At 54.1% G+C, this 25948-nt stretch overlaps 1 protein-coding gene across 1 annotated transcript in view; it reads right to left on the bottom strand.

The window, feature by feature from the left end:
- Positions 1–25948, bottom strand: part of AGBL1 (AGBL carboxypeptidase 1) — a 508639-nt gene that overhangs the window by 290935 nt on the left and 191756 nt on the right. The window contains exon 18 of the mRNA XM_012929213.3: positions 11879–12059. Within this exon, the coding sequence (XP_012784667.3) occupies positions 11879–12059 (181 nt within the window). The remainder of the gene's footprint in view (positions 1–11878; positions 12060–25948) is intronic.

Genomic DNA, 25948 nt, shown 5'->3' with positions numbered 1-25948 from the left:
GAAAGCTCACTGAACAACACTGTCCCCGCTCGGGCGGTTCTGAGCTTGCTGTGTCGTCTGCCCTGCTTCTCGAGCTTCGCTGCGGGACCACTGGGCAGAAGAGTGCACTGGAGCATCTGCAGACATGCCCACCTTGCTTGCAGTGTCCATCGGGGAGCAGGAGAGACCTTCAGGCCTAGACCAGAAACTGACCTCTGATGTTGTAGCACTTTACAATTTTAGGAATGCATGACGCACACCGGTGGGGCATCCCGAGGCCCCTGGAAAGCTGGAGTGAGGCTGGGTTTCTGGTGTACAGCTACCTCTGACCCTGACACCACTCGATCCTAAACTCCCGGTTTCCTGTGTAAACAGTGGTAAGGGGGATAGGGTCTTGAATCACCCACACAAAGAAGAAAGCTGTAGTCAAATTCCTCTTCATCCAAGACCTGTTCTGCATGTCTGGTGGACAGGTGAGTTGTGAGGAAGAGAAAATGGCACCAGGGCCAGGATGGCAGGGTCTGTCTCCGCAACGACCTTCAAATCGCCCCTTACAGTGACCCCACGTGACCTGCCAAGGGGCAGGGGTCTCTGCAGGTGATGGAGCAGGTGTGCCTTCACAGGCGGGATGAGGGCAGTGGGCTAAGAATGCCGTGCCATTCCTGAGGCCCCTCAGCTCTGCACCCTGTCCCTGGGGGTGCAGGGCTACCACCCCTGAGAAGGATTCCTCAGGTCACGTTCCCCCTTGGAAGACGCAGGGTGAGAGGAGTGGGATGTATGGTGGCACAGGGCCATGAGCCACGCCAGCCAATCGTGTTTCCTAAATCCTGCTGCAGGCAACGGTTGGTCACACCCCTTCCCCAAGCTCCACGTTCAGTTACTTTTTATTTATTGTAATTACTTTAGTAATAAGATTTGTTTCCTTGTTATTATATATATGACTGTTCAGAGTCACAAAAAATATAATAGCCAAAAAGAGTTATGCATCTTATTTATCTCCTTGGCCATTATTGGGCCAGAGGGAAGGGCGGGGGCAGGGAGGAGCCGTAAATAGAGGAGAAAGTGTTTCCTGCAGAGGGAAGATGTATGGGGCACATTTGCAAGAAGGAGGCAGGGCAGAGCAGGAACTGGACCATTAACTCAAAAGGGCTCAGCGGCCCAGAGACACATGACTAAGGAGGCCGCCTGCAGGCCCGGCAGGGAGGGCCTCTGTGAGCAACCTTAGAGTCTTGATGGACAGGAGCTTCCAGAACCACACTGCTCAAGCCATGGGTGGGGCAAGGCTCCCCTGCTAGCCCCTCTCAGAGGGGAGGTTTCCTCTGGCTCCCGCCAGGTCACTTCCCAGCCAAGCCAGGTCCTGAGGTGGGGCACCTTGGACAAAGGTTCCTGCCTGGGCACCAGCTGCCTCTGCACAGAACCTGACCACGCAGGGTGCCCTGAACAGCTCCAGAGACACCTCCCCGAGGGCCACTGTGAAGGCAAGATGCCTCATCGTCCTGTCCCTGCACCAACCACCTCTGTGGAAAAACCCAACAGCCTTTGCCGAAGCCCAGGATCTCAGCTTTCTCCGCTCCATGTTCTCTGCACAGCTTGTTCCAGCCTGGACCCAGCCATCACTTTAAACCACAAGGATTACCAAACTACCAAGATTGTAGACGCAGGGAAGACTTCCAGGCCCCTGGTCTCTGCGGAATGTGCTTCCATGCAGGGCTCACCTACATCACTGGAGAGACTGACACATGAAAATCAAGAAGGCATGGCGCAGTGGGCTCTGTCCAGCCCTGGGAACGGGTGGGGCCAGTGGGGAAGCCCAGCCAGAGCCATTGTTCAGTGCTTGGGCCTCGCTGGTTTGGAACTCGGCTGGCTGATTGTGATTTGAGTCACAGCAGGCGAGGGACAGCGGAGAGGGTCTTGGCTAAAAATGCAGGAGTGATGAGGTGAAGCAGTGTGTGTGAAGCCACATAGCTGGAAGACAGCCAGTCCCGACCTGAGCCCACACCTTATGCAGTGTGTGTGTGAAGCCACATAGCTGGAAGACAGCCGGTCCCGACCTGAGCCCACACCTTATGCAGTGTGTGTGTGAAGCCACATAGCTGGAAGACAGCCGGTCCCGACCTGAGCCCACACCTTATGCAGTGTGTGTGAAGCCACATAGCTGGAAGACAGCCAGTCCCGACCTGAGCCCACACCTTATGCAGTATGTGTGTGAAGCCACATAGCTGGAAGACAGCCAGTCCCGACCTGAGCCCACACCTTATGCAGTGTGTGTGTAAAGTCACATAGCTGGAAGACAGCCGGTCCCGACCTGAGCCCACACCTTATGCAGTATGTGTGTAAAGTCACATAGCTGGAAGACAGCCGGTCCCGACCTGAGCCCACACCTTATGCAGTGTGTGTGTGAAGCCACATAGCTGGAAGGCAGCCAGTCCCGACCTGAGCCCACACCTTATGCAGTGTGTGTGAAGCCACATAGCTGGAAGACAGCCAGTCCCGACCTGAGCCCACACCTTATGCAGTGTGTGTGTAAAGTCACATAGCTGGAAGACAGCCGGTCCCGACCTGAGCCCACACCTTCAGATTGTTTCAGCTCTCTGCACACATCTCCATCATGACTGCCACAGGTGAGGGAGGGCAGAGAGCAGAGGAAAGAGGAAGACAGTGAGATCCACTGGGGAGAGAAGCAGCAGGTGGAGGAGCCCACTTACTCTCTTCTCCCTCTCTCATTCTGTGCTCCCTGCCCCAGCTCCCCGTGTCTGTCAATTTACCTTTCCCATAAGCAAGTAAATCTCTGACAAGTAAACCCACATGAAGGGCAGCGGGCTCCCTCCTCCTGCCCAAGAGCAGAGACCTCTGAGAGGATGGACAGAAGGGGCCTCCCCTCCACTGCAGACATGCACCTGCTCTGGGAACAGTCTTGCTGTAGAACTTCTGAGTGTAGGGACACAGTGCCTAGAAGAGGGGCAGCCACGGCAATAACGAGAGAGAAAGGGGGCTCCTGCTGCACCCCTCCAGCCCTCTCTCCCCAGCTTCCCCTGTGCCAGGGGGAGAGACAGACAGGAAACGCAGAGCAAGCTTTAGCAGGCAGCAGACAGTCACAGTGCCAATGCAGCAAGCAGCCGCCCAGCCAATGCAGCAGGCAGCCACCCAGCCAATGCAGCCAGCAGCTCACAACCACCCAGCCAATGCAGCAGACAGCCACCCAGCCAATGCAGCAGGCAGCCACCCAGCCAATGCAGCAGGCAGCTCACAACCACCCAGCCAATGCAGCAGGCAGCTCACAACCACCCAGCCAATGCAGCAGGCAGCCACCCAGCCATGCAGCAGACAGCCACCCAGCCAATGCAGCAGGCAGCCACCCAGCCAATGCAGCCAGCAGCTCACAACCACCCAGCCAATGCAGCAGGCAGCCACCCAGCCAATGCAGCCGGCAGCTCACAACCACCCAGCCAATGCAGCAGGCAGCCACCCAGCCAATGCAGCAGGCAGCCACCCAGCCAATGCAGCAGGCAGCTCACAACCACCCAGCCAATGCAGCAGGCAGCCACCCAGCCATGCAGCAGGCAGCCACCCAGCCAATGCAGCAGGCAGCCACCCAGCCAATGCAGCCAGCAGCTCACAACCACCCAGCCAATGCAGCAGGCAGCCACCCAGCCAATGCAGCAGACAGCCACCCAGCCAATGCAGCCAGCAGCTCACAACCACCCAGCCAATGCAGCAGGCAGCCACCCAGCCAATGCAGCCAGCAGCTCACAACCACCCAGCCAATGCAGCAGGCAGCCACCCAGCCAATGCAGCAGGCAGCCACCCAGCCAATGCAGCCGGCAGCTCACAACCACCCAGCCAATGCAGCAGGCAGCCACCCAGCCAATGCAGCAGACAGCCACCCAGCCAATGCAGCAGGCAGCTCACAGCTACCCGGCCAATGCAGCAGGCAGCCACCCAGCCAATGCAGCAGGCAGCACACAGCCGCCCAGCCCATGCAGATTCACAACTTGCATAAAACCTGTGAATGTCCCCAGGAGCTGCGGCCTAGCTTGATCAATGACTCTGCAATACAGAGTCATTTGTGATTTACTGCTTCTGGGAAGTGGGGGGGGGGGGAGGACCCATCAAGTCCAGGCACAGTTGGCAAGCACTGGGGATTAGCGTTTGGCAGCATTTATTATTGCTGTTTATGATGCCATAAATTAGGTTTATGCTGATATAATTAATAACCTTAAATTTGGGAATAAATAGTCATATTTTTTCAGAGCTGCCACATTGAGAAGGCGACGGCGCGCTCAGCTCCCAACGTGACATGGCTCTGGGTGCGGGGTGGGGATGGTTGGCATGGAGGCCCGGGAGCTGACTCCGTGGCCTCACATCACACCCTGCCACCTCACTTGGCACACAGGGGCTCCCAGCAACGATTTCCATGTTGTGCTCACAGACAGCCCCACAAGGCCAAGTGCCCCACATGTCCCCCCAAACACGGGCCCCCACTGCTCTCAGAGCTCACATAGCTATGGTGGTTTGAGGCTTGTCATGTGGAAGGGGGTCTCCTGTGGAGGCTGCCCAAACGCGACACCCCTGGCTATCTCTGCACACTCCTGGCAATGCAGTGAGAGCCGCTGATTGACGCGGAGGGAGAGCATGAGGGCCCAATGCCATCTGGCACTTAACGGAGTCAGACTTGTGTCTGTCCCTCACAGACAAGGCTGTAACCAGAGTCGGGCAATGGGAACACTGCTACCAATGTCTGGCTTTGCCCAGGACAGCACCCAGGTCTTCACAAAGGTTGTGCCACCTGTCTCTACCTTGCCCCTAGAGCTTTGTAGAACCAAGCTCCAATTTCCATCCTGTGCTGATCCTGTGTTGTTCCAGAGCCCAAGGCTGCAAGTGTAGGCTCCTCTGTCGGCTCGGGGCAGAAGGCACAGATACCAGGCACCGAGCTTTCTCTACACAGAGGCCCTGTCTGGGGATGGCCAACTTCCTCCAGGGTTTGGCCAGAGGAGCCCTGCACAGCCCTAGCCTCACTCAGAAAGGAGGCCTGCAGAGTAGAGGCCATGGACTGAGAGCTGGGAGGAGGGTTCCGTGCCTGGTCAGCCCCAGCCCTGCGGGGCCACGGACAGTCCCTCCTCCTCACAGGGACTGCAGAGCAGGCAGGACACTCTCCCTCAAACTCTGCAGGCCATCCAAGGAAACCCTGTGCCTCACTGAGCAGTAAGTTGAGAGACACTGCCCTGACTACCTGATAGCCGTGGCCTCCGGTGCCCGTCTGGCAGGCAGCTCCTGGCCTCTGCCCCACACAGAACTGGCTTCAGAAGCCAACGTGAACAAGAGACCCGCAGACACAGGCACCGGCCCCAGGAGTGGCAGACCACAGGGCAGGACCTGCAGACCCCAGCTATGAGCCCAGCCCTGTAAGGTGTTCCAGGAGTCCCCTCAAGACCATTAAGGACACTGAGAGAAGCAGGCAGTGAACAGTGTTAGGGAAACAAAACCTGCAGCAGCTCTCCTAATCTTACCTGAGGCAGCACATCACTGCCGTGTGCCTCAACCCAGACCACAGGGACCTGCACCCTACCTGCCAGTCAAGCTCCAATGGCCCTCAGAAGGGCCAGGCGCACCCAGGGCGCTCACCCTTTGGGGGCTGCATGGCTCACCAACATCACAGTCAGGGGACAGGCCTGGAGTGTGTCCCCCGACTCCTTCTGCCCGGCCTTGGTAAATCTGTAAAGCAGGAATGGAATGCTGTAACGTTGGAAACCAAAGTGCCAACGTGAACGCTTAGCCTATCGGACTGACAGAGAAATAGCAAAGTTGGTAAGGATGGTCTGAGGACCCAGCGCTTGCCTTTCCCATCTGGGAATGTGAGCCTATCACTCCTTCAGCTTGCTTATTTATTGATTGTTTGTGGGAGCAGGAGGAGAGCATGCCCCCCTCTGCTGGTTCACTCACTACATTTCTGGCAACACCCAGTCCTGTATTAGATCAAAGCCAGGAGCCAGAAGTCCAGCCAAGTCCCCCAAGTGCTGGAACCATCACCTGTGCGCTGGCAGGAAGTGGGAACTGGAACCAGAGCCAGGACTCAAACTGAGGCGCCCAGAGCAGCATCTCTCTAACCAGGCCAAACTCCGGCCTCATCGGGGACTTTTCCGAAGAGCCTCATCTGCATTGAACACAAATCCACATCACGCCTGGCTCAACTGGCCGCTTTTACAGATTTAGCTCAAGGACATTAGCAGGGAAATTCACCAAGAACATAACAAGAACATCCCCCATCCGCTGTTTACAATACGGGAGAATTGGCTAAATGAATTATGGCCCATCAATAACACAAGATTGTTGTTTTAAAGCCTGATGACATCATCTGCATCCTCTACCATGGGAAGATGTTGGAAGTTGATAAAATCTATTTCAAAATGTATTATCTTGCAAATCAAAATAGGTATGATTCTAGAAACACGTAAGAACATAGCTGGTGTACTTGAAGCGGTCGGCAAGTGAACACGTCTGAAGGGTTTTCTCCAACTTGGGACAGACTCCATGCAGCTGTCCCTCTGGTGAGGGCAGTCGCCCAGTTGCCACCCTGGGAAATCCCAGTGTACAGTGACCCTGGGGCCAGGAGCTCTAAAACAACCTCTTTGCCCAATTCACATTAAATGTTCTTCCTTTGCCCACTGGAAACAATAAAGCCATTTTGTTTTACCAAAACAAGTCGTACCCCCAGGGCCAAGCCTGGTACTGATCCAGTGGGGCACCCTGCAAGGGGATGCTCAGTTGTACCTGCTGTCAGAACCGCAGACTGCACTGCACAAGCTCCCCTCTCCTGACCCAGCTGGCTTCCAAGAAGGTTCTGCCCACAGAGGCACCAGGAGCCGCGAGGAGGGCAGGGAGACAGAGGGAAAGCTCTTGGCTCTGGGCCTACTTCCAGGTCCCATGGCTGGAGGCTGCATGTGAGTGAACCCTGCCTCCTCACACTGCACTCTCTCCAACAGCCATTGAAGGAGGGATGCAGGTCTCCTGGCCACTGAGAAGCCTGTCCCTTCCAGGCCATCCTCCCAGCCAGCTGAAGGCTGAGCCAGGCCCAGTCCCCATCTCAAAGCCCCAAATGCCAGCCTGGTGGCATGCCTGGGGCTGGCCCTCCTCTAGTGGTCTGCCTCTCCCGGGGCAGCCATGGCCCTGCCTGAGTCAGTCTGACATCTGTTGCCCCCTCTCTCCAGCTTCCAGATCCCCAACCCCTCTGGGATACTGGTTTGTCCTCAAGAAAACATGAGGCTGTTTTCACTCCTTCAAATGCCCCAATTTTACTGCATGCAATGTGGGGCAGACGGTCTTGGGATTGTTACTCACGATTCCCTTGGGAGGATCTCCCTGGACACAGGTCCTTACTCCCCTGCCCCCGTCTTGAGCAAACCACACTTTCTTCAATCCCAAGTGTGCTGAGCTGAGGCTGAACTCTGTACCACTCCGCAGGAGAGCTGGCCAGACGCAGAAGATAACCACTCAGAGGAAACCAGAGACCCATTACTGGCACGGCTGTTTGTATTGTCAAGTGGCCAGGGAGGGACTGCTTCCTCTAATGACCTCCAAGTGACAGATGTCGTCCTCCCTGCAGCATGCTGTACAGGGCCGGCTCGATCAGAGTCCCCAGGGCAAAATCTAGGATCCTCTTCAATCCCTGCACCCCCATCTTTCAGGTCCTTCTCCCACAAACAGCATGCATACTCAGGGCCACCATCTGCAGACACAGGCTTCGCTCTGGGAGGTAACGAGTTGCCCACTGGGCAGCTAACCTGCTCACCAGGCTGCGTCCTCTGTCTGAGTTGCCCTAACCCTTGTTCTTCACGTTGTTACACGCAGTTAAACCAGCGAGACCTCGAGTCTATTAAGAAGTTGGTGTGGTGTTATGTAATAATGGGTTAAGCTGACCCCTGCAATGCCGGGATCCCAGACACTCACTGGCTAGAGTCCTGACTGCCCTATTTCTGGCCCAGTTCCCTGTTGATTCTCCCAGGAAAGCAGCATTAGATGGACCAAGTCCTTGGGCTCCTGCACCCATGTGGGAGTCCTGGATGAAGCTCCTGGTTTGAGCCTGCCCAGCCCTGGCCACTGGTGACATTTGGGGGTGAACCAGTAAATGAAACATTTTTCTCTCTGTATCCCCCTCCCACTCCCAAAACTCTTTCAAATAAATAAAACAAACTTATGGGAAGAAATAAAAACACTGACTCCTCTTTACCTCTTGGACTTTAGCATCCTTACTACTGAGAGTAAACAGCAATCAACACCCCGCCCAGCTAGAGCACTCTGGTAGCGGAACTTGGACCTCGTGATGTCTCCTGAGCAAACCAGTGCAGGAGAGGCAGTGTTCCAGTGTCGGCTCCGCTCCTGCTGCTGTTGAAGGCCCTTCCTGGGAGATCCCATGGAAGACCTGCACTTTGGGGCCACAGGAGTGATATAGACACCTAGGGCTCAAGCAGGAGGGACTTTGCTTGCCACCAAGTCCACACATGCCTATGCTCATGGTGAGGCTTACCCAGCCCACGGGAGTGAAGGCTGGTCTTCAGGCCATCCCTGCAGAGCTGGCTGATGGACAAGATGGCCCTGATGTTCACAGATGGACAGCTTCCCTCTGGGCATCCTGGGGTGACTCTGGACACTTCGCTGAGCTGACCTGCGCGGCCCACAGAGCCAGTAACATGGACACGGCGAGGATCTGGGGATGAGGCACCAACAGAAGACCAGTGATGGTGGAAATGTGTCTCTCCCAGGCCTCTCTCTGAGGCCTGCTTTTATTGCCTCCTCTCTTGCCCTCTCACCTCTCCTTGTTTACTCTTTCCCCCACACCCTCATTAGCAGGATATTGGGTACAGCTGAGTTCCATTAGACCAGGTGCTTTCAGCCCCAAGCCCATTCCCTGTAGTGCTCAGCTTAACGAGTGCTAACCAACTCCTTAGCCCACAACACTGACCCACATGAGGCTCTTCACCTCTGCGGCTCTCCAGGCAGTCATGCTCCGAGTTCCCCATGCACACAATGCCAGTCTGTGCCCTGCTTCCTAAAAAGGATCTTGCCACAGCTAACAGAATTCAAACTAGTAGAACTGGTGCCACCTTCTGCTCCCTTGCCTTGTCCCCTCACACCCGAGTCCAGTTCGTGAGCAGGTCAGGAGGGCCCTGTCTCCTCCCCATTCCTACACCAATCAAGCTGCATTTTCACTTCTACTGCAACCCAATGAGCTCACTGCTAGCGACATGTGACCCACCTTGAGCACAGCTCCAGGAGTCCAAGAACCGCCTCGTCAGTGTCCCAGATTCACCTGGACTTCAGCTTAGCTCAGTACAAGCTCAACACTTTACGGTGGGAAACTGTTTCTTCTAGAACTTAGCATAGTCCTTCCTGCTTGCTATGACTCTCTATGCTCAGACACGACCTACATTTAGGAAGCTGTGACTTTATCTCCCCGGCCAGTTACCAAAAATGCCCCACGATCCCCACAAAAGACAGCTTCTCTGCTTATCCTGGCAACTGCAGGGGGGCTCGTCAAAGAGAAGGTCTAGTAACGCAAGCGCCACGTTCAGGTGCAGGCTCTGTGGTCCACATGCTGTGACTGCTCTGTGCAGGCCAGGTGGCAGGTAGGGCCATTCTACCCCCTGCACAAAGCCTGTTAACAAGAATGAACCCAAGGAACATCAGCCAAGGTGAGAACAGCTGAAATAGCATTGGAGGAACCACACTGGGCAAAGGGTGCCATGCCAGGCCAGGGCTCTACATGGGCAGGCTTAGGAAATTCATGAACAGGGTTCATTTTCATCGTTGTGTTCCTCCAGAGGAAGACCACCCCAAATGGGCAAAACTCACGGCAAAACACAGTCCACCTAATTACCCATCCAAAGATGGGGCTGTCAGTCACAGAGACGGCTTTGGCAAGCTGCACACTGGGGCACCCGGAGGCCATCGGGCCTTTGCTGTGAGACATCTCATGTCCACGGCAGTCCTGTCTGTCCCCAGTGATGTGTGCTCGCTGGTAACGCTGTGGTTTCCAAGTCCCTTCAGCCAGAAAGGCCTGCCTGAGCCCAGGGCTCCTCCCAGGTGTCTGGAGCTCCATGATGAAAGGCACAGGATAGATGCAAAGGGTAATTGGAGTCATCATAAATAACAGTAATGATGATAAATGCTGGTGTCACTGGGAAGAGGCTGGCCGGCCATATGGGAACCCGCAGCAGCCAGCTGTGAGCTGGAAACACAGTGTGTCCAGGCTAGCAGGACCCTGGGGTCTGAGGCCATGGGAACCCTTAAGCCAAGACCTGGAGTGAGGCCCTGACTGGGGGCGTGAACACTTGCAGCGGAAGAAACTGCTGCCCTTACTCCCCAGGCTCTGAGGCCGCCTCTGGCTAGTGGGATCCTTTCCCAGAAAGGCCAGCATGGAACAAGTCCTCCTCATCCCAGCAGGAACACTTGGAGACAGGGTGGGAGACAGGCCAACACCCCAGGGGGAGGCAGGACTCCATTTCAGGTTCTTCCTGTTCCCTAGCGAGTCAGCATGTGAAAAGCTAACTCCAACAAAGAGCTAGGCTGCATGGGAAACTGGCCAAGTGGGATCAAGGCCCTGAACCATCTTCGGTCCATTTGGTTGGAAAAAACTTGTGAATAAACTCGAGGCCACTTGGGTGGGGAGGCATCCCTCACAGAGGACCCAGAGCTGTCCTCCAGAGCCATAGGCACCCCACAGCAACAGCTGGCTCAGCTGGACAGGGCTTATCCAGCTTTAGGTCTTGGGTGCCAGAACTCTGGTCAGTGCTTCCTGGTGAAGGACATGGCCCCCAGGCCTCTTGTGCATGCAAGGGGCAGGCAGACACAAACGGGAGAAAGGGAGGTCCCGCTCTCTGCCCCACTGAGCGATGCTGGGCACTACAGAGCCTAGGGGACCTGAAAGATCAGGAAGCCATGGCTGCTCATGAGTCACCCAAGAAAGACAGGGCTGCCTACCTGTCACCCATGAAAGATGGGGCTGCCCACCTGTCACCCATGAAAGATGGGGCTACCCACCTGTCACCCATGAAAGATGGGGCTGCCCACCTGTCACCCATGGAAGCCATGGCCACCTACATGTCACCGTGGAAGTCATGACTGCCCACCTGTCTCCCCATTCTGCGTGGACTCCACCTCCACAGTCCACAGCTTCACTATGGTTGCGTTATCACAGGTGAGCAGCGGGAATCTGCTGTTTCTGTCATCTTTACAGTTTTAGCCTTCGTAGTTATCTAGGTTCTATGGCAGTCCAATCTCACGTGTCTAACAATGTCTTAAGGAAGTTACAGCTCCACCTTTCTTACACCATTTCTTTGTTGTCACAATTTATGTCCTCAAGATTTTGTTTTATTTTTATAGTTATAATTAGCATTTCTTTATAATTCTCATTTTATTTCTTCTACTTCATATTAATACTGCTCTTTTCTGCAGTTCCTATGCTTATGTTTTTCCTTCTTTAATGCTGACATTTTTCATTGTAAACATAATTTAAAATGCATCTCCTGAATTTTTTTAATATTTCTGTTTATCCTGTGTTCTGCTTTTCTTTTTTGTAGATAAGAGGCAGTGTCCATCCCTGCAGTAACAGGAATTTTCTATAACCTCTGAGGGGCCTTGCTCTCCAACTACAAAGCTGGAGCCAGGCCTGTGGCTGCTGATCCTACCACCTTGGGGGCTTCTCTGAAACCTGGGCCTCTGCCCAAGCCCCGAGGACGCTGGTGCTCCCCACAGCCCGCCTCGACATGGAGTCGTCCTCCCCCTGTGCACCCAGAAGCCCACGGGGGCTGGTCAAGGGCCCAGCTGGGCTGCAACCCCGACCACAGCTGAACACAGGATTCATAGAAACACAATGAGAGCAGGACTGGCCAGGATGCTCCCGTACTTGCCACTGATGACGCCATCTGGGTTGAGCATGGGGATGATTTTGAAGATGAAGGCCTCCCTCAGGAGCCTTGCCACAGGGTCCCCGCTGACCAGGAACTCCAGGGTCCCCTTCACCACCCAGCTGGCGTTGCTCTCTCCTGGGTGGACCCGGGCAGTGATCACCTGGTAGGGTCGATGTCCTGCAGGAAAAGGGACAGAGACACCCTTTCATTTCTACCTGGCACTCGCCACGTGTAACCTGAAATGAGGAGCCAAGGGGCAGCGCTGACACCCTCGGGTTCTCCAGGACCACAGGTCTACGCCTGGCCATCATCACCCTGTCAGCTGCATCAGCCCAGCTTCTTGGCAGCTGCTTCCCCATCTGCAACTTGAGGATGGATACTGACCACCCAGACCCCATCACAGGGAACAGATGTGAGTGCAAAATGCTCAGGACCTGGCTGCCCTGCAGTCCTCTCCCTCCATGTTCAATGACAAAACCTCCCACTACACGGCACCGCCAGCCAAGAACAGACAGGGCCTATAGTGTGTTCTCCGTGACACTGAACCCTGCCCCCGAGGGAGTGGGGTGAAAGTGCGTGTGTCTGGGTGTTCAAACTTGGGAATCAAAGGAGTCAGGAAAGCAGGCTGCCCAGCCCTGGGGCGTGGCCAGAGAACACCTCCAGGAGAGAGGACAGGCTGGCCAAGGCGACACCTGACATGACATTTGGAGGCTCCAGCTTGACTGATGAGTGACAATTGATAGCTGCCCCACCCCACTCCATTCCTGCCACCGTGAACTCAAGGAATGCTGGGGGCTGTGTTTCCTCTAACCCCTAGTCCAATTTAGCTCTTTGCCAACATCTTTTTCCTGTCTTATTCTCGCCCAATTCGTCAGGCTCCCTGAACTCTGATGACAAACACAACATTTGCCAAGTATAAATACCCCACTGCTGAGCAGCTGGAAAACCATCAACGTTGTTTCTTTCCATATCATTCACTCGCTGAAAGTTAAATGTCCTTTCCCCACGAAAACAAAATGTTTCATAAGGAACACACTGCCTGAAGCCAGGTACGAAAGAAGATGGTAACGAATACCTCCTGATCATGGAGATAAAAGAATATGCCAGAAGAAACCGTTACATTACAGGATCCTGCTGATATCACCATCAGCTATGATCAAGAAGGCACAGGCCTACGTGAGCTGGCTTCTGCACTGACCCCTGCAGCCGGGCCTGTTGTCCTGGCCAGCGCACCGCTCTAACTGCAGTAGGACCAGGCCACTTTGGTCCTGCAGGTCACCGACACAACACCCAGCTGTGTCTTGCCTCAGGCAGGGGACTTGGGCAGATTCAGGAATTCGAGGGGGCACTGAGAACGCCACAGCCATCATGGCGTTTGTTCTCCCAGAGGAAGTGGCACTGGCCAGTAGTGACAGATAGAAAAGCAACAACAACAGGTAAGCCAGTGGTCCTGCACTCAGAGCTGCACAACAGATCCACCCAGAGATGCGGCATCTCATACGGGTACAGATCCATCCCCTGGCTGCTCCATTTCTGATCCAACTCCCTGATCATTGCCTGGAGAAGCAGCAGAAGATGGCCCAGATGTTTTGGCCCTTGACTCCCCTGTAGAAGATCCAGGTAAAGCTCTGGGGCCTTGGCTGGACCAGCTCTGGCTTTGGACCATCTAGGGATCTGGCTGCACCCTGACAGAGCTCTGGCCGTCGGGCTTCCCGGCTCCCGCCTGGGCCGATACTAGTCATCAGGCTCCACCTGGGCCGGCTCTGGTCGTCGAGCTCCCGCCCCCGCCTGGCCCTGCTCTGGCTTTGGACCATCTGGGGATCTTCGAGTGAACCAGTAGATGGATCTCTCTCACTCTGCAACTCTGACTTTCAAAATAAATAAATAAATAAATTTTTAAAAGAAATGTAAGCTGCAGTCAGACTGGTAGGGCCCCTCCTTGCACATTTTGTTTGGGATTTGGGCTCTGTCCTGACAACCCTCCACAGGGAGTTGGCACTCAGGGTCTCCTGGCATCAGGACTGGAATCTACCAGAGAAATGTGAACTTCGCGACACCATGTCCATGTACGGCAGACACACCTGGCTCCCTGCCTGCTGGCCCTCCTCCCACCTTGTCCTAGATCAGACCCCTGTTTTGGGGTTGGGGACATTTTCCTAGACTAAAGCATACAGTTTTGGGGATTCTCTACTAGGTGGCCATGGCCATGTACTCCAGTAGTGGCCAACGAGAGGGTGACAGCAGCAGAGGATCACGGTGACACTCATTACCAGATGCCCTTGCCCTCTGCCTTGTTCCCTCCAGCTTGGTCACAGATGTGACAGCCTCAGGGTAGGAGCCAGCTTGCGGATCCAGGCCATAGGACAGTGACCCCACCCCATGGCAGCCGCGCCACATCTCCCTGGCTTCCTCAACACTCCCAGGTAGCTACAGACCATTAGCCTCTATCTGGGTCAGCCAGGGTCATCACATTTCTGCCACAAGCTCTGGTCTACCCCAGGCATCGACGTGCAAGCCTGAAGCCAGGCCCACTGGAGCAGCCAGCAGTCAGACGTGCCCTCTGAGGCGGGGAGCAAGAGTGAATGAGAAGGGCATGAGGAGCTGCTGAGGCTCAGGGAGTCGGAGCGGGCAGCGGCGCATCACAGGGGTCCTGCTCACTAAGGGCCCGCTTCTGGTGGTTCCTCAGGCTCTCCCGAGTCAGAGACCCTGTCCTGGCAAGGCAGGGGGCACAGTGGGAAGAAAGCTGCTTTTTCCACCAGATTCCCAGGGCTGTCGTCACAGCCTCTCCTCTCGTGCCGGAGGTGAGCACTATCTGTCCAGAGCAACAGGACAGGAGGGAGACTTGTCTCATGGCATTCGGGCTGCTACAACGGGCCCCTGGGGCAGGGCTCCTCCTTATGCACAGCAAGCTTTATTCCTCACAGTCCTGGGGGCCACAGAGTTATGTCTGGTTCTGAGATGCCCCCTTCCATGGTGGAAGGCATCAGGGTCTCCCTGGGCCTCTGCCACAACACTAACCCCAAACAGCCCACCTAACTCCCAAAGGCACCGTCTCCGAATGCCTTCACCTTCAGGATCAGAACTTGAGCATGGGACATTGGGACAGATACAATCAGCCAGTCCCCTGCAGCTCTGGTGTTCTGGAATGAGACTAGCAGTTGACAAACTGGAGCTCTTTAAATAAGCTTGCTGAGGGAGATACAGCTAGCTCACAGAGCACAACTGAAATTGACTGGAGGTCAGCACTCCCATCTCCTCATCCGCTCATAGTCGCTTCCTCTGCTTCCCGGGCAAGCTGTGCTGGCACAGCAACAAAAGGCTCGCTGATGAAGCTGTACCCAATCAGCAGCCTATTCTCAAGGCCGACAACTCCACATCACTCTTGGTGGTTTCTGAACTATGTGCGTCCACGGCATATTGGACGACATCAGTAAGTGTTCCTAGCCCAGCGAGGAGAAATGAAAAAATAGATGAGGCTCTTGTAAATCTGCCGTGCGCACGGGATGCACGCTGACCAGCCAGTTGGTTTCTGTTGCCTGATGGGCCAAGGACGACGTGGGGCATTCATTAGCAAGCCCAGCCGGCTCTCCTGGAGTAGCAACACAGCTCCCTCTGCAGAGCCAGGCTGGAAATCTGCTCAATGGCCACATGCCACAAGACCCACCAGGCTGCTGAACTCCCCACAGAAACAAGTAGGAAAACGGGGTTTTGCAGAAGACACAGGCAGGCATGAAGCGTTTCCAGTGGCTCTCCTCTCCTCTCTCCATGCTGGAAGGCAGCTCTGCAGTCAGCCTGGAGAGTGGGCCCCTGGGGCCCTTAGCCGTGGCAGCCAGCAGCATGCTAGACCAACCGTAATGGGCACGCACACCCATGACTGACAGCTTCAGCCTTGGTAACTGACCTCTGCTCAGAGGCTGGCAAGTAGAATCAGGCAGTTGCATTTTTTTTCTCTGCAACTAATAAAATGTATTCCAGAGACTACCACAATCTACAGGAGAATCATGGCTTGGCCATATTTGAATTCCTATCATTACCTGTTGAATGGATGTCAGTGCTAATGAAATTGGTAAGGAGTAGAGAAGCGAGCATACTGATCAGTGCTGAGCAGGCAGCAGGCAAAAGGCCAATGGATAGATAGATGAGTAGGAACTGGATGTGTGCAGGATGATATACAAGCACATGTGTGCCCAATTACATAAACCTCCAGCCAGCCAGTCCTTCCTTCTACCAGTTACAAGCTCCTGCTGGCACACGGCGAGGTTCTCCAAGTTCCAAGAGAAATAAGGGTTTTAGCCCACAGTTTGGTAGGCAGGCCAGGCACCCAGGTAATTATGATCCAAATTGACCACAGACTCTGGACATTCTAGAATGCAATGAAATTCTCATTAAGACCATGTTTATAATAAGGCAAGCAACTGGAACCCAACATGGATCAAAGTGGTGAAGGAACTGGCCTGCGGAACAGAACATTGCTCGGCCGTCAGCACCGACACGAGAGGCGCTCATGCCATTGCTGCGTGGGGAGGAAGGGAAGAGCATTGCTCTGTGGCTGGATTCCACCAGCAAGTGTCTGTGACACAGACACATCCAGACGTGGGGGCTGTGGAGTGACTTCTGTGGCTTCCTGGTCCCCTTCAGGAATGCTCGTCATTTCAGAGTCATGTTCATTAATCAATGTTCCCAAGGCAGCATGGCTTCAGCGGGCAGAGCCCCACTAGCAAGCAAGGGTGAGGAAGCCACCCTGTGACTAGGAGGCACATTGACAATGTCTGACAAGCCAAGCTCGCGCGTGCCAGGTGGTGGCTTGAGTGGGGCCTGTCCCCTGAGGCCTTAAGTTCGCATGTGCCAGGTGGTGGCTTGAGTGGGGCCTGTCCCCTGAGGCCTTAAGTTCGCATGTGCCAGGTGGTGGCTTGAGTGGGGCTTGTCCTCTGAGGCCTCATGGACTGCAGATTTGGTCCCGGTGTGGCGACATTAAGAGGTGGCAGCTAAGGGGGAGACCACTGGGTTATTTGGGTGTGCCCCTAGAATAGCACAAGGTAGTTTCAGAGACCCCAGGTTTTCTCACGAGAGCGAGAGCTTGCAGAAAGCAAGGCGGGTGGCTCTCTACTCCCCGGCAACCTCACCACTCACATGAACTCCTAGCGCATGACCATCCACACCACGAGTGCAGACAGGCACCCCAGCAGAGCCAGCATGGCACCCTCTGGCCTCCAGCCTCCAGAAGACAGAGCTCCAGACATCACTTGTCGGTGTAACCTGCCCAGTCCCAGACACGCCATTACTGTGACCGAACATGGATGACAGGCCCGGCAAAGAATGGAGTGGAGTGGCAGGAGGTCTAGGCAGACACATAGCAACTGTTAAAGTCCTAAAGCACAGTTCCCCGAGGAGGAGCAGGGTGATGTTCTGACTGGAGCAAGTTACAGGAAACAATGGTGACAGGGACACTTCAAACTTCTGCAGCTGTGGCCAGGGGACAAGCTGGCCACATATCACCTCGGAGCATCACCCGAGATGCACAGGTGTGAACCAAGGGGACTGCTTGTCACAGCAGAGGAGCCGGACGGGGAGCAAGTGTGAACGGGCACTGTGTGACTGTCCACGGATACATCACATGCCTTGTGCTAATGGTCACCCCACGAGGTCACCCCTGTGTGCTTCCAGCTTACCAGAGCATCTGACCACATCAATATAAAAAAAGACCCTTATGAAAAACTGACATAAAATAACCATCATGGTCCAGTGAGAGCTGACATACACACGTGGGGCTTTAAAAGCGCATGGTCAGGCCCGGCAGCGTGGCCTGGCGGCTAAAGTCCTCGCCTTGAACGCCCCGGGATCCCATATGGGCGCCAGTTCTGGTCCTGGCGGCTCCACTTCCCATCCAGCTCCCTGCTTGTAGCCTGGGAGGGCAGTCAAGGACGGCCCAATGGATTGGGACACTGCACCCGCGTGGGAGACCCGGAAGAGGTTCCAGGTTCCCAGCTTCGGATCGGCGCGCATCGGCCCGTTGTGGCTCACTTGGGGAGTGAATCATCGGACGGAAGATCTTCCCCTCTGTCTCTCCTCCTTTCGTGTATCTGGCTGTAATAAAATAAATAAATCTTTAAAAAAAAAAAAGCACATGGTCATGAACTCAAACACTGTTATCCCCTCAAATCTTGCCCTCGTAGTCCAAGTCCACTCCCTGCACATCCGGCCTAGCTCCCTGCCAGGCACCTGGGAAGGCTGCTGAAGACGGCCCGAGAGCTGCAGCCCTGCACCCACTGTGACACTCCCAAGGAGCCCCTGCCTCCTCACGTCCACCTGCCCCGTCCAAACACTGCAGCCATCTGGCGGAGAAGCAGCCCCTGGAAGGGCTTTGTTCCTACCTCTACCCCACCTCTGTAACTCTGCCTTTCAAGTAAATACATCTCTAAGGAGATTTCTCTCCTTCCCATCTCTGGGTCCTGTAATGAGGGAATGACACGGGGCAGGACCTTCCTGCGTGGCTTGCTCAGCCTGGGTCTAAGCGCCCTCCGTGCTGCTGAACACATACGCATGTTGCTGTCAGTCACAGGCTTGGGTCCCAGTGCACCACGCAGCAGGAAACACACTGCATGGGCCTGTTCTTCACCTGCCCCTGAACAGTGGAGGCATTTCTGGAGCCACGGTGAGTAAAGCTGTTCCTGTTGCTGTGTAGTAGCCTCTCTTCAGGGTGACCACCTGCCCGGTGGAGTCGCTGAGCAGCAGCGTTGGTCCCCATTGTGCGATGCCATCAAGAGGCCCCACCACGCCTGGCACAATGCCGCCCCACCTGCACGACTGGCCTTGTCGTGCGAGGCCTCCTACAAAGCTGCTCTCAGTATCTGATAGCTGTTTCAACACTCCAACACGTTCCCTAATGTCTAATGGTGTAGGAAACTCCCCTTGGGTTTGCTGTTCACTTGCATATCTTCTTAAAGAAAAGATCGGCTCAAACCTTGAAACCAGATGGCTTTTCCCATGATGGAGGGCGGAAGGGTTCCACATATTTTCTAAATAGAATTCTTTAGCAGAAACAGGTTTTGAAAATTCTCCATGCCTGTGCCTTTGTGCATTTTGAACCAGAAACATTTTTGTTTCAGAAAAGGCAAAGTAATCCCTTTTTCTTTTGCATGCCATCAAAAACTGTATTACGATGGTCACAACGCTTTTCTTCTGCGAGGTTTACAGCCCAGGGTTTGACGTGTAGGTGTGTTTACATTGGCTTCTGAGAGTGAATTTGGGGTCACTGTGTAACGTGCGTGGTAAGATTCATGTCTGCCTTCTTGTTCCTTCAGGAGTCTCTATATATTCAATCCCAACTTCTGCAAATAACAAAAGCTTCACTTTCCTTCCTGAGCCTTAAACTTATTTCTTTTCCATGGATCTCTAGGGGTAGGGAGGGATCTTACCGGCCAGGAGAGAACTGGCAATGAAGAGGCCCAGCTGGGGGGCAGATGTCACCAGTGGAGTCTGAGCAGAGGCCAGTGTCGCTCCAAAAGCCGCCCAGGTGCAGGGCAGCGCAGCCTCCCACAGGACAAGAATTCTCAGCCCCTTACGTCAATGTGGTGCGGAGGAAAACCCCTGGGGCATCATGTTGCCTGGGCTTTCCAATGCAGGGCAGGGTGTCCGTGCACTGGGGCCACCTGCCCCTGTTCACCTCAGACATCAAGGCCGCAGACAGTGGCTCAGGTCACATGCAGAAAATGTCCTGTGTTACCACTGCTAAAGGCCCGGCTGTAAATTAGGTCACATCATTTCAAGTGAGTTCTTAGTATCCATGGAAATGAATACATAAATTTCTCCTATATCTGCTAATGTGGGGAACTACTCTGGCTTATTTTCATTTCCTTTATAGAAAATTCCAAATACACACAACGGTATTGGTTACTCAGGCTTCCGGCTTCACTCATTCTCTCAGCTACCTGCCACTTCCCACCAGACTGTTTAGAAACACGTCAACTCAGTTAGCACCGACAGTTTTTGTTCAAGTTTTAGCTACGTTACACTCCTGGAATAAAATTGACTTGATGATGACATATTATCTTTCTGCGCAATCCTTGATTCCACTGTTACTAGGATGTTTGAACCTGTGTCTCCTGAGAGTGACTTCCTTGAAACGTTTCTTTCTCGCAATGTCCTTGTCAGACTTAAATATCCAGACGATGGTGAGTTGGAAAGCGTAACCCCTTCTTTCCCTTGTGGAGTAATTTTAAAGATGGGATGATCCATTTCTCTGCTAAATATACAGTAGAACTGTCTGGTGGAGCCATCGGGGCTAGAATTGTGTCAGATGATGTTAATGACAATCTATATTGTGTAGCAAAAAAATCAAAATGACTAGACGCACAGTCCTATTCTGCATTATTCGGCAATTTGGATTTTCTATTTCTTCCCGTGTCAGTTTGGTGATTGTACTTTATCCTTTCAAATTTGGCCACATGAGATTGTTGTTAAGCCTTTTTCATTGTTTTCAAGCATCTCAGGCTATGCCTATTTTTACTAGGATATTAGGATATTTTTTCTTAATCCTTTTGAAACATAATCTATCACTTCTTATCTTTTCCAAGCGTCAACTCCTCTTTGTTGATTTACTTTACAATTGTTTTATAGGAATTTCCTAATTTTTATCTTTCCTTCCTTCCCCTTTTAAATATGTCACTGTTCTAACGCTTCCTTCCCTTTACAAGGAGCGTGAGGTGGTAATTAGGTCATTGTTGCAGCATATGGTGTGCTTTGAGCGTCACCCATGGCCAAAGGACACCTCAGTGGGTGCAATGCTCCACAGCCTCCAATTAGGTGGAGCTGGTGAAGCCTAACACTTAGAATTTGTAGGTTTTTCCTAACACGTGTTCGTCCTATGAACTACTGAGACGGGGCCCCAGACATCTCCCCCAGGACTGTGATTTTTGCTTCTCCCTGCAATGTTGTCACTTCTTACTGACTTCAAGGTTACACTATCCATGATTACAGTGCTGGCCTAACCCTACGCTGCTGGCCACCTGGAGGTGGTTGGAGCAACAGTCTTTGTGAGTTTAACACCAGCGTGTCATGACTTGCTCTCCATTTGTCCTTATAGAAGATCAACTGTCTTCCTGTTAGATATTTTTTTTATTAAGTGGGCATTTTCCCCACCATTCATTTTTTCCCTTCTCTATTACTTTAGTAATTACATATCCTTTATTCTTCTGTAGTTGGCTAGAGATTACAAAATATATCTTTGGACTAGAACAATGTGATATCATATATACTATATTTCAATTCCACTGTGTATCTTAAAATCCACATGACACATTATTGTTTTATAAAGTCAATGTTAATTTAGACTAAAATACATATTTGTCCTTTCTATTTCCTTCACTCCTTTCTGTACCTTCAAATTTCCATCTGGTTTTGTTTTTCTTCTGCCTAAAACATAAAATCCCTTCAGAATTCCTCCCAGTTCAGGTCTGCTGGCAGGGAACGTTCTGACTGCATGTCAGAAAATGAACTCATTTGTCTTTAGCCCTGAAACACCTCCTTGCCGGGGCCTGCATTGCACTGCCCTTGGAGCTGGCTCCTGCTCCCCGCCGCTCTCCACGGCCCCTCCACGGGTTGCTGCTGTATTAACAGTCCTTAGGAGTACACAGAAATCGGCTCCCTCCCCTGCAAAAACAGTGCTTCATGCTTTGTTTCCTGTTGTGTGTGTTCCCTTCATAAGTTTTCCCAGGGAACGAGGAGTCGTTGGATTTCCAAGCTCTGAAGCATCCTTACACTGCTTTCTGTCTGTTCTGTTGATCGTGCAGATTTCCAGAGAGACAATTCTAACACCTGCGATTAATGAAGTATCTTTTCCTCCAAAGTTGAAACTGCCACTTATTCCTGATCCACTTCCTCCATTTCACAAGAGACAAGCCTTTTAAATCCATGAGACGTCAGCTGACAGACAGACAGAGGGTGTGGTCCAGCTTGCTAAACCGCGGGAGCTTCTCCGGCCACATCTGTAGCAGGTGACAGGCTGCCGTTACCCACGCCACTCCCCTGTCTCTAGAGCTGATCCAGAGCTATACGATGGCTATCCCCCTCTACTCGTTTCTTAAAAAGATGTGTTTACTTAATTACAAAAGCATATTTACAGAGAGAGAAGAAAGAAAGAGAGACAGAGAGAGAGATCGTCCATCTGCTGGTTCACTCCCCAAATGGCTGCAATGGCCAGGGTGGGCCAATCCAAAGTAGGAGCTGGAACCTTAGCCAGGTGTCGCACATGAGTGCAGGGGCTGCAGGCCTTGGGCCATCCTCCACTGCTTTTCCAGGTACATTGGGAGGGACCTGGATCAGAAATGCAGCAGCCAGGACTAGAACCAGCAGCCAAGTGGAATGCCAACACCACAGGTGAAGGATTAGCAGGAAAAGGGAGTAGGAGAGACACCTGGGTGTTCCAAGTCCAAGTCCCGTCTGCACTGTGTCCTGCCTGCTTCTGCGTGCGGGTAGTGAGGAGGAAGCTGGAAGGAGCCCTGCACGGGGGAAGCATGGACACTCAAGGCAGCAAGGACCCCACACGTGACAGAGCTGCCAGCTCAGGCCTGTCCCCTCTAATCGCATGGGGGTTTGGAAGAACTAAAAGCTCAGTTCCAGGTTCCCCAGACCACTGCCTCCCTGAGCTCAGGGACTGTCGACGGTCACACGAAAGGTCAGAGGCAGCAGACAGATGTCAGCCCTGCACCAAGCACCAGCTGCCCTGTCCCTGCCACACAGCCCTGCACCACGCGCCGGCTGCCCTGTCCCTGCCACACAGCCCTGCACCACGCGCCGGCTGCCCTGTCCCTGCCACACAGCCCTGCACCAAGCGCCGGCTGCCCTGTCCCTGCCACACAGCCCTGCACCACGCGCCGGCTGCCCTGTCCCTGCCACACAGCCCTGCACCACGCGCCGGCTGCCCTGTCCCTGCCACACAGCCCTGCACCACGCGCCGGCTGCCCTGTCCCTGCCACACAGCCCTGCACCACGCGCCGGCTGCCCTGTCCCTGTTGCAGAGGCTGCTGACAGCGCAGACCCTGCCTCTCCAGCCACAGGCCTCAGGAGGTTCCAGCGCCCAGGCCAGTGGGAGAAACTAGAGCCTTCCAGGCATTCCTGGGTCAGGGGAACACAAGTGAGCTCTCAGAGAGCCCGCCCAACTCAGGGGCACAGAAACACAAGGGACCAAAGGAGGAGGCAGGGCAGCAGGGCTGTTTCGTCTATGTCCAGCAGGCTCGGCCAAGGTGCCCACATGGCAGATCTGGGGGTGCTTCACCAGGGCTCGTGGATTATAAAATGGGGCACAGGAGGCTGCAGGAAACTGAAGGCTGTGGCAACTCATTCAGAAAGCACCAAAGTCCATTCTGAGGAAACTGCTTTCCTGTCACACTGAGTATATTGCTCTCTTTCTCTGAAAACATTTGAACAGGAAAAGGATGCTGAGGGCCAGGCACCTCAAACAGAAGCAAGGTTCCCCCGCCACCTTGTTTAGGGGCTGCTGGGGCGACTCTGCTGCAGGCTGTGGCTTCCAGTTGGTACAAGGATGCTCAGCAAGCCAGCGGGATGCCTCTTGCTCAAGCCGGGGACCTGTCCTCCGCAGTGCGGCATCTCCCAGGCTGCTTAGGGCACCCTGGTCCTTCCCAGATACTCAGCACAGCCCCACCCAGAGTACCCCAGGTACTGAAACAAAGGCACGCTACCCAAAGCCCAGGACCTCAAGTCAGCGCCTGGCACTGCTGGGAACCTGGCCAGCAAGCGCCCAGCAGAGCAGCCCCACTGGTCTGCAGCTCCTAGGGTCACACAGACCCCATGTGTGCAGAGGCTCTGAAGGTCCCAGGAATGGGGACAAGTCCACAAGAGGATGACAGCAGTGCTGCTGAGGGACTCAGAACCCTGGGAGGCTGGCTTACAGTGGCAGGTAGGAGGACGGAGTGTAAGAAGGCAGGGATTCCGCCGGCTGTTCCCATGCAAATGACCACAGATGTGCCCTGCAGTGCTTATCCTGCACAGGAACCTGACGGTGTCTGCAGCTCCCTGGTTGCCTGGCAACCTGCCTTTCATGTCTGGGCATCTGGATATTCCCGCCCTCTGCGTCAGGTCCACTTGCAGGTGACTGGGCAACAAGAAAGAGCCCCTGGCAGGCCAAGCACCAGGAACACTGGGAACCTGCTGAGCTGGCGGGGGAGGGGAGGTCTGCTCAGAGCCTGCCTGGGAGAGTTTGAATGGGTAAATGGAGATCTACCCTACAGACACCCTCAGGGTCCACTAGGCTCCTGCCAGCATCCCAGGCCTGTCTCTGGCCCCGCCTCCAGCATCTCCTCTGACTTGCAAAGCCCTCCTCAGACCTCGGGAATGTCAGAGGAGGCAAAAGCTGGGACACAACCCAAGTAACTAGACCACCAATTTGGATGATTGGACGTGGGGAAGCCACCCAACATCACCGTCTCCTCAGTCACCTCATCCAGGCAGGGGGTTCCTGCCCAACACCCACATCACAGCCACTCATCCCATGGGTGCCATGTCCTGACACTGCCACTCATGGGGGACTCTGTATCCGCCTCATGGCTGCTTTCTTAAACCACCCAGGAACTCCCAGTGGACCAAGGGAAGGTGAAGGCGTCCTGAGGTACAACACCCCTCAGCTTCTGCCAGCCCAGAATGGGGAACACACCACGGCACTAACAAAACAACTGTCCCACCACTCCCACAGTCTCCCCTGTCCACTGGAACTCCACTCATACAGCCCACACAACCCTGCATTCTCTCTCAGCCTCTCCCCTGCCCTTTCAAGGATGTGCTGGCAGTGGACAGCAGATTCACAGAGACCAGACCTGGAGCTAGCTTGGAGCTGGGGTTCTAACCCAGGTTCCAGGCCCCAGACCTCACAGACATAAGATGCACTGCCTCCCACATACCCCAGAGCCCTCCAGTGCCCTCCCTCATCTTCTAGCATCTTCCTGGACCCTCCAGCGCCCTCTCTGATCCTCCAGCGCCCCCCAGTGCCCTCCCTCATCCACCTGGTCCCTTCTGTGCCCTCCAGTGCCCTCCTTCATCCTCCAGGGCCCTCCAGTGCCCTCCCACACCTGCCTTCATCCTCCAAGTCCCTCACACACCCACCTCTTAGCCAGCTCCACCGGACCAGGATGAGCTCCCCTCTTCCTCCTCAGAGGCTGAGAGATGCACCCCAGGACCTGCGTCCCTGTGCTGCCACCAGCTCCTGTTCCCCTAGCAAGGGAGTCCCAGCCCAGCCTGCCTCGCACCTCTTGCTTTCTCCCCTGCCTGGGTAATGGGAGCCAGCATCAGCACAGGAAGCCACCCATGGTCCCTTGCCTCTTGAGTTCCTGTCGGTCACTGCAGAATCAGAAAAAAATAGTTGAGTTCTCAAAAGAAAATGCATTGACTCCAAATATGGGACCATTAAACTCAAATAAATGCTTAATTGTCCCCAAAATTACATCAATGGCACTAACTGTGGAATTCAGGATTTGCGAAAGTTTCATCAGCTCTGAAAGCAACCTGTACGTGAGGCCTGCATGCCCTGCAAGAATTACCAAACTGCAGACAAGGCTGGCTAAAAGCACGGCTCCTGGTACATCAAGTACCGCCTACAGCCCAGCCATGCAGCACAAACACGAAACTACTTGAAATTCAAAGATATTCCAGGCAGGATGGAGTGCCCACACCGTGTTCAACATGATAGTGATGGGGCCAGGGGCTCCTGACAGGTCTCAGGCCCAGAACACGCTGAGGACGACCCTGCATGAGTACTTTGGTCCGTTCCGCTTCCCCAGGAATCAGCAATCATCCCAGGGACAGGTACATACACATTGCACAAGCAGATGGATTGGAAGAACAAACACCTGAGAAAGGACGCTGCCCATCTGAAAAGGAGGTCCATTCATGCTCTCACAGAGGCCCGGGTCCCCCAGAAGCAGACATGCTGTCTGGGCTCCCCAGCTGGAGCACCCCACAAGGACAGGATTTGGAGCTGACAGCTAATCATGTACATTTCCAGACTACATGTACACACGGCTGACTGGTGAGTTAGGAAGGAGCTAATGAAATGCTTC

The sequence above is a fragment of the Ochotona princeps genome, chromosome 6, assembly GCF_030435755.1.
Source record: "Ochotona princeps isolate mOchPri1 chromosome 6, mOchPri1.hap1, whole genome shotgun sequence".
NCBI lineage: Eukaryota > Metazoa > Chordata > Mammalia > Lagomorpha > Ochotonidae > Ochotona > Ochotona princeps.
Note: the sequence above shows the minus strand (reverse complement) of the source record. Positions and strands in the feature narration are given on the sequence as shown.